The sequence below is a fragment of the Salarias fasciatus genome, chromosome 4, assembly GCF_902148845.1.
Source record: "Salarias fasciatus chromosome 4, fSalaFa1.1, whole genome shotgun sequence".
Taxonomy (NCBI): domain Eukaryota; kingdom Metazoa; phylum Chordata; class Actinopteri; order Blenniiformes; family Blenniidae; genus Salarias; species Salarias fasciatus.
In genome coordinates, this window is record NC_043748.1 from 12,889,472 (window position 1) to 12,898,769 (window position 9,298).

A 9,298-nucleotide genomic window follows, 5' to 3' on the forward strand; every position below is an offset into this window, starting at 1 on the left:
CACCATTGTTTTATCTCAATAGAGAAAAATCCCAAAGAAAGAGTAAAGTGTCGAGGAAAAATAAATGGAATGAAAACAGTTCTAGACATCTGCTCTGGAGCGATCCTGACTCTGAAAAAGGAACCACACATATCTTCAGCAGGTGGATGGAAATCAAGTTTTAATATTGTAAAAATTATTCTCATTGACATTCATATAGGCAAATAACGGTAGCAAAAATAAAACAGCATCAGACAGACGGAGCTCGGAGGGAAACAAACGGTATTTACACATTACATCTCGTGCCTCTTCGCCATGTGGAAGCGGCTCATCGGAAAGGACCAATTCTTCTAATCAAAAGAGTTAACTGACCGGATGTTTTCTGAAGAAAACAAACCTGTAGCGTAATAATTTAGTGTAAACATCTCTGAGCAGGCTCTCTGCCTTTACAGTGTTCATATCATTGTCTTCTTAGATTTAGTCTTGGCTGTTTTTTTTTAGTGGTGGATTATAGGAAATAAAACCAGAGCAGATTCAGGAACAACAACAACAACAAAAGAAGCAAATAAAAAGAACTCAAATCACAACTTTCCCCGCTTTTTGTTTTGTTTTTTTGTTGTTTTTTTTATTATCTAACACTCATGTATTCATGTTTAAATGTACATACAAACGAAAAAAAAAAAAAAAGACCACAGATTTGACTCGTCTTGTAAGTCAGGACTAGGGATAGATCTTAATTTATCATAGCATCTTATAAACATTAAGGCCTTTTTATTCAGTTAACAACGAAAATATTCTTAATCGTTCGATGCCCTCAATAAATCCAGCCCGACTTTGCCCTCAAATGTGATTGAATGAGCCGGCTTTTTTGTTTTTGTTTTTTTTTGTTTTTTTTACAGCAGGAAGAACCAAAACAATCCGGCGAGGCCGATAATCTGAAAGCAGGCTCAGTTAAACACCGGTGTGTATGAGAGGGGATCAGCGGAGGATCTGCGGCTGGAAATACGCTCACAGCTCAAATCTGATGTCCAAAAAAAAAACAAAAAAACCAGACGAATTGATACACAAACTCATCTTCAGCTAAAAAAAAAAAAAAAAAACCAGAAGGAAGCTGGAAGAGTAGATCCAGCCCGGGGGAGGGGATTCGGGTTCGAGGCCGGCGCGAGTTCAAGTGTCCTTCTCACGCGGTTTTCTTACGTAGGACAAAATAAATGATGGAGGAGATGAAGGTGAGAGCGAAGGCGATCCATGCCAGGATGAAGCAGTGGCCATACCAGCCGTCAGCCTCGTCCAGGTGGAAGCGGTCTGTGTAGATGGAGGCGGCGATCATGATGCACAGGCCTGAGGAGAGGTCAGAGGTCATGAGCGAGAGCGCGCGGGCGGCGGTCGGGGTGTTAGGAATCTCAGGTACGGAGGGATACTCACAGGCGAGGATCTGAAAGACGCCCGAGATGGTGAACCTCTGTCCTTTCGGGAGGGTGAAGAGCTGAGCCACGAACACGAAGATGCCCAGGATGGAGAATATACAGGCTAGTACCGCGCTGGCCTGCACCGCCTGGAGGTACTCTGCAGGGGGCGCCAAAGAGAGGAAGACGTGTTGATGAGGGAGGGAGGAGGAAGAGGAGTGGCCAGAAATGTGCTGAAACATCATGCAGGCACTCCCTGGAAAGTGTCTGTGAAAACCTGCTGTCATGTAGCAGGTACGTTACTGAGAAACTCGGTTTGAACTTCCACTGCTGCGCTGCATGAATTAACATTTTAAAGCGCACTACTTTGTTGTTGTTTGCATCATTTCACCTCAAACTGACTTAAAATTCAAGCTTCAGTTAAGTCAGAGATAATGAGACAAGTTATTGAGGTGTTTTAGTGAAAACACGATTTGATCTGCTTTACAGCGAGATGTTCAGTCGTTTGAGGGCTCCATCAGGTATTTCTGAGGATTTCATGACCACTGTAGCTGGTAGAAGTTTCCCATCACAGTTTTTGCAGCCTGCAAACACATGTGGCCCTCCAGGCGAAGAAACCGAACCGTGTTTTTAGTAAATATCAGGGGAACATTAGCGACATCCTGTTTCCCTTCGCAACCTTTGAATGTGTGGAAGTAGTTTCTCCTCCTGCTGCTTTACCTGTTGGGTAATGATCGGGAAGGTCCGTGTAGTTCCAGATCCCGTTCTGGTTAATCCACCGGGCCCAGACGTCTGTGGACGTGGTTTCAGTCATCCACCAGGCCTGCGGAGAGGGGGAAATCTGTCAATTCATGTTTCATAACTGCAAAAAAAAAAAAACAAGGTAAAAAAGTGGGTGGAAGTCGGAGCAGGATTAAACAGGAGTGTGTGCCTCACTCTGTGTTCGGACTTGCATTTAGGGGGAAGGGATAATAATTAGATGGAGGAATGTATGTCTGTCTTTGAGCGTTGCAGTCTGCAAATCTCTTCTTTTTTTTAATATATATGTTGTGCTTGTTTCAGCTCTGGGAAGAATCTCACATATTTTACACATGCATGCATGTGTGTGTGTGTGTGCTGCATGTACTGATGTGTCACAGGAAGACGACACTGTTTTCTGACGATCTGTCAGTCAGAAATGTGAAGCATGCGGGCCCGAGGAGTACAGTGGACCACTAACAGAGAAGGAATGAAGGCCTCCAGTGATGAAAAAAAAAAAAAAAAAGAAACAGGTGAGTGGCTTGTCATTTATCAGACCCGCTGAAGTCCGGCGGAAGTGAGGGATTTGTTGGTGTGGCCTTTCTCAAAGGTAACAGGAGGTGACAATGCTGCACCCAGAGGCTTTAAAACCTCAACAATTACAACATGATCTCACTTACATTGTCAATAGTAGCCACCAGGAGGAGGATGATGGCTAAAATGTGCAGGACGAAGATGCCAGCGAGGAGAATCAGCATGATGGCGGTGCTGGAGAGAGCAGAGGAAAAAAAAAAAAATGAAAAAAAGAAGTGTTTATTGTGCCACGTTAACTGAGCAAGAAACACACAGAGGGCCAACAAACAAGGTAAAGACATCAAATAATGGAGCAAACGTCGTGCTCGGCTTTAAAGAGAGGAAGCCCCGAGCGCGCGTGCGCACACGCACATCCTCGTGAACACACTCATTCAGAGCGCCAAAACCAGGCCAGGAACCTGGCAGCCGCTCAGGGCGCGGCCGCTCAGCTTCTAATTACCCCGAGTCCCGGCGTACGGGCTCCCCGTAAAACGCCCCAAAATAGAGATAAACGTCGGGACGGTCGGGCCGGAGCCTCGACGCCGAGGCGCTGCGGGAGATCTCGGAGTTTTATCTCAACGCCGAGGTGATGTGGAAACAAAACCTGTTCTTCCCTGAGCAAACAGACGCTGCTGGAGCCCGGTTCACCGCGGGCAGATGAGTTTGGGCTTGTCTTCCTGTGCTGCGAGGAACCCGCCACTCCCTAAAATAACTGTAGAGAGCTGCAGAGACGACGCGCCATTCCCTCACCTTGCTGGCCCATATCTGATCGCGGCCGGATGGCCTCTCTGCACAAAACTCAAGAAATATTACTTTTTAACAACAAACTTTGAGAACGCCTCGTCTCCGCTGTTACACACGATTACATCTCTAAAAATTCCCCTCAAAACTTTCCCTGAAGTTATTTAATTTAACCTCGTGTTCTCTCATTCATGTGTGAGATTTGGAGGTCAGCGCTGGGTGTGAACAGAGGAAGAGGCACATCTGGAATGTGCCGCTCCGCTTCACGGTGAGGGAGTGGTCGAGGGCTGGGTCCTCGCACACAGACGCTCGCCAGCTTTCTTTTCACACGCAACCGCGCTCGGATAGAGAACTCGGAATCTCCGGCGGGGAGGAAGAGGAGGGCGCGAGGGCAGCGGCGCGCACACGTGATCCCGCCTGACACATCTCCACCAATGTTCTCCCCGCTTTTCACTGTTCTTCAAACGGCTAATGAAGAGATGGAGTCATTTCAGCCCGAGGCGCCGAGTTAAAAAGCGCAGTCGTCGCCGAAATCAAACTTTTAATGAAAAACCTCTGAGCGAGATGAAGATATCATTAATGTGAAGTTAAATCAGGGGTTTCTTTCTGAACAAACTTTGATTAAATGTCTGAAATCTACTCCAAAGCCCCAACATATGCTCACTTTTCTCGGCACATCATCGTATAAACACAGATCAAAAGAGGTTTCATGTCAAGAATGAAAAAAAGCAAGACAGAAATTTAGCTCTAAAGTCAACATTCTACCCAGTAACTCTCTACAGACACTGCGGGAGCTGCGACATCTGGAAAACAGCTTCACTTGGCAGAGGTGAGCAGGTATGCTGGGAGGTGGTCACACCTGTTTTCACCTCCACTGCTTCACTGCTGGAAACGCCACTTCAGTATAAAAACACAAAACTGCACGGCGACTGGAGCTCCAGCAACACATCTTGAAGAGTTTAAAGATAGATAAAGTAAAGTTTTTTTTTGTTTTTTAGAGGAATAAAGTAAAAGAAGACTTACTGTCAGTTGGCTGCTTGTCTCTTCAGGTCTAATTCCTCCTGCTCTCAGGGATACTAATTTCAGACTCAGCGTTTGAAAGCGCAAACAGTAGAAACTACCCATCCGCCCACTTTTACCCAGCCCTCTTTTTAAGTACACACCCCAGACAAGCCTCTTGGCTGCTTGATCACATAATCTTTGCCTCTCTTTTCTTTTTTTTTTTTTTTAATTCTGTCTTCTACCCTCCTCCTCCTCCTTCTCTTGCTGCACTCTTTGCTGCCCGTCCCACCCTCTCGGTCTCTTTTCAAATGTACTTTAAACACACACACACACACACACACACACACACACACACACGCACAAAGGCTCAAACGGACAGACATTTTTCCCCCTCCTCCTTTATGTTTGTTGTCTCATGTCTTTGTCACTCAGCTGATGCTGGTGATTTTCTCTGGTGAGGCGGCTTATGACTCACTGACGTTTGGGAAAGGGGGGGTGGGGGTTGCAAATATTGACTGATTCTACGCATGCTGGCATGGCAACAGGCCGCAGACGATCGCAATCACACTGTTGCCGTAGTGTTTGAAACGGTGTATTTTGAGAAGAAACAGTGAAACTGGAGCGCTCTGACGCGCCCGTGGTGTTTCTTCCTGATCGCCGCCCTCTTTCTTTTCCCGCTTTTGTTACAGAGGAAGAAGTTTCAGGATGAAGGAATGTTGCTGGTTGCCATCGAGGGAAAAATAGGTGGGGGCAAATGAGTGCAAGTCGGTGCTTAAGCAAAAAGAGAAAAAAGAGAAGGGGGGGAAGAAAAAAGGAGGAAGTGGAGCGGGGCTGCTGGGTGGGGAGGTGGGTGGGTCACTTCGTTCATTGATTATTACTCATTGTTTGGTTGCCGGTGCTGAGTGATCGCACTGATTCAGACCGCTCCAGCACGTGGATTAGTTGAATCTGAAGTAGGGGGATCTGTTACCGAACTACACGACTTCCCCGCTTCTTTTAATACTTCATTAACACACTCTCGCGTTGAGTCATTTGTCACGGTCTTCGCCGATGTCGATCTCCTGCGGCGCGTCAGAGATTAATGGGGAAGGCCGCAGAGACCAGAAGAGTTCCCAAAAGAGGAAGACCATTTCAAACTAAAAACAACAAAGAAGTGTCCATGGAGAACTAGTAGGACAACAGTCGCAATGCTTTGACAAAAACACACACAACAACAAATCATTGTGAAAGCACACAAGCTACGTTTAACTGGCTTTTACTCATGGCTACAGTTTTATAGTGTGGTTTGATCTTAAAACTGTTTTTGGGGTTTTGGGCAGGGACAGCTGTTAAGTTGAGACCTTTAAAAGGAGGAAAACAACTCCTCAGTTCACTATTCGGTGAGGACGATTGAAAGACGAGAACAGTTTTCCCAGGAAAAAAAGAAAAAGGAAGACTCAAGTTTGCCGGAAGCTGAAAACTTGCTGCTGTTTACTCGTATGAAGCAGCAGCAGCCTGAATAAATGACGATCATTGTGTTGTTCTTCCTTGTGCTTCTACAACAACATGGATCCTTCAGGGCTTGGACTCCACAAGACCTCTGAGGATTGTCCTGCAGTATCAGGCACGAAAATATTTGAGATATTTGAAGTTCTGAGGTGGGGCCTCGGCGGATCTGACCGCAGCACGTCCCACAACATCTTAACTCAGATGCAGATCTGGGATTTCTGAAGGCTTTGTTTCATGAACCACCTGCAGCAAGGACCATCGTCTTGTAGAGAGAGGTCACTGACCCCTGGTAGTACTACTAGCCGGGGTGTTCGGGTGGTTACATAATCTGTATGGGTAGTTTTCTGGCTCAGCATTGTCTCAATCAGGGATTTGAAACGAGGATCACATACAGTCCAATTTCATCTGAAGTGGGCCAGGAGGGTAAAATTGTGAAGTTATAACCTTTAATTTCAAACTGTAAAGTTTTGATTTGTTGTGGTTCAGAGTATGTGTGATGAATATTTTCACAAAACTAAAACAATTACTCTGAAAAATTACTACAATCTGAACAAGAACCCAATTTTAAAACCTTCTGCTGAATAATGCAGAGAAATGTCCAAAGAAATTCTCCTGTATCTGTTGTTTTATGCATGTTTTTACAAAGTCTCTCCCATAACATGGATTTGAGCTGGTTTGATGGCAACAAGCTTTCAGAAAATCTGTTTTCTTTGACATTTTTTGCAATTTTCTTGGTGACTTGGCAGGCCTTGATTGGAGCCTCATCCGACCGGTTTTGGTCCATGGGCTTTATGTTTCACACCCTCAGATCTGTGCCAAACTTCACTGGTTCTCTGCAGTACGTGTGTCTTACTGACATGATTTTTTTCCCACCATTATCTTTCAACACAGTGCATGATGGGATAACTAACTGAAATATACTCTGTTGTTCACTTCACTGAGCAGCTTTGTAAAGTTGTTACTGATAAACTGTCAGCAAGTAAGAGAGCAGCTGTAAAGGTGTCAAGTCTCAGCTCGGGCACATTTAGAAAATAAGTAGAATTGTTAGTTAATCAACTCTTAGATGAAGAATGAAATCAATTAAACAGGTGAAAGACGCTTAAATGTGCATAAATGAAAACGTCTGTCATGGCACTTGAATCATCATTTAAAGGGTTAATTAATACGGCAGCTGAAATATGCTGTGAGCTGGATGAAGGCGAGCTCTCTGGGTTTGAAGCACGGTGGGCGGAGACTGCTGCCAAAGCCGGCTTTTGGCTCCTGGTTGATTGTTGAATGGAAAAGGCTGAAAATGAGCTGACAAGATCGCTCAGAGTTTCTCAAATTGACCGTTTTGATAAATAATTTTTTATCCTGCAACATAAAAAGTAATATTGATTCATTAAAAAAGTGGAGTTGACATTTACCCCAATAAGTGTGGGAAAGTTGTGACCTTCTAGAAACTCGTCAGACAATAGCTTTAATAAGGAGGAACCCGGGGACATGAAGAAGTCAGGCGGTTATGTCACGAATGCAGATGAGAATAATCTGGGTGTGTTCTGGGAGTCTGAGGTCAGTTGTTTGGTTCTGGCGTGTAGAAAACTATGGTGATATCCCAACAAACGTCTGAGTCAAAGGCTCAGCCGAGTGCCTGGCCGGTGTCATGTCAGCCTCAGGTATGAGCCAGCGGGATAATAACAGGCTCAAGGAATTATTTACCCTCAAATAAAGACCGGAGAAGACCGAGAGACCGTGCTTCAGCTCATACCAGCGCTAACTCAAAATAACCTGTCATTTCATATCAGCCTGAGACTTAAGAAGGATGATGTTGTCATGGATTTAGTTCATGGTTGTCAAACGTGCGGCCCGTGGGCCGAAACAAGCCAAACACTGCCAAAACCAAAACACAAAACCACCAAGTCAATTACAAAAATTTCAAAGAAAACAGTGATTAAAAAAGACAAAAACATATTTCTTAAGAGTAGTGAACTTGTCATCCATCATTTCTTAACTGATCAGTGAACAGTCTGAAAGGTTTGAACAGTGTGAAACATCTATAACTTCAGGAGGCCTAATACCTCTGTCAATATTTAAATGCGTGCAGCCGTGACTTGCTCGTGCGCCTTATCTCCCTGTGATCCCTCCGTGGAAGCGTCCCACCCAGATCCCCATGGGAAAGAATGCGTATCGGTTGAGATTGTGCCACTGGGGTTTCCCAATATCCTCAAAGTCTGCGCTGCACCTGTGAGCCTCCCTCCAATCCATCAACGCCAGTCGGCTCATGTCACTAATAACCCCCCCCCACCCCCACCGGACTCTCCTCATGTCATATTTAGGTCTTCATCTCTACAACTTCACCTATAATTTTTTTTTTTCTATCTGTTGTGTTGAAAGAACAGCCCAGTAATTTATTTCTGACCGCATGTGAATGATACAGAGTTAAAAAAAAAAAAAAAAAAAAAAAAAAAGCATAAGTCAGAGACATTGAGAGAGCGGCAGGGGGAATGTGGTCGGACCTGCTTCTGTTCTGGGCATGTAGGTTTAACTCTGCAATGTACTATTCAGTGTGATAGGACACTCCCTTCAGCACTGAATCACATCACAAAAGCGCAGGGAGCTCCGGAGAGAAGAAAAAGAGAAAACGCTTTTCAGCCACTTCAGTTCCGTAACAATCAAGCCACATTTTTCAGTTCCTGGTGTATTTTGGGGAGAGGAAATGCAATGAGTCATGAATCAGCCAGCTATCGTTTTCTCAGAGTAGAAACCCAGAAGATGTTTGACCACGTCAGTATCTGCCGCTGTTTGTAAAGAGAGGAGGAGCGGGGAGCTTAGCCGCAACACGTCTCTCAGATCCAAACACAAGTCGACAAATCACATGTCTGCACAGAGCTCAATAAAGACCAATGGGGAGGCTTTCTCAACAATCAGCCCTTTGTCGACGCTTTGCTCTTGCAGATCAGTACTGGAAAAACCAGAGTCATGAAGGATCACTTGGAACGGTTGTGATACTTTCGGATCTGCCAACTGTTGTGTGCACAAATATTAATGATGAGTTCTTGAGACGTGTTCTCAGGGTTGGCTTGTTCAGTGTGGTTCTGTTGGCTCCAGTTTGCGGTTTAATACACAGAGTGGGACCGTTAAAACGGCGAAAAGCAGACCCCAGTCTGGTGAACTGCGTTACTCTCTGACATTTCGCGTCGTGGAAAATGAGTTACGAGGCGTGTCGAGCGGGGCTGACTTTTGCGACATCTTCAACAAGCAGCCCTCTATCACAGATTGCTCATCAGATCTCGAGCCTTGAATTCTTAATTATCAGTTCTCTGTTACACGGATAATCACTCATCTCTCATGCGCGCGTTGAGCTGCCCAGAAAAAAAAAAACATCTTTACAT

At 45.1% G+C, this 9,298-nt stretch overlaps 1 protein-coding gene across 1 annotated transcript; it reads right to left on the bottom strand.

The window, feature by feature from the left end:
* Window positions 1-143: 143 nt before the first annotated feature.
* emp1 (epithelial membrane protein 1) lies at window positions 144-4,606 on the bottom strand. Its single transcript, XM_030089760.1, has 5 exons — window positions 4,461-4,606; window positions 2,804-2,891; window positions 2,106-2,208; window positions 1,405-1,545; window positions 144-1,320 (listed from the first exon to the last, which is right to left on the bottom strand). Exons 2-5 carry the CDS (start codon window positions 2,879-2,881, stop codon window positions 1,160-1,162), a joined length of 483 nt encoding a protein of 160 aa, XP_029945620.1. The 5' UTR covers window positions 2,882-2,891; window positions 4,461-4,606; the 3' UTR covers window positions 144-1,159.
* Window positions 4,607-9,298: the final 4,692 nt, after the last annotated feature.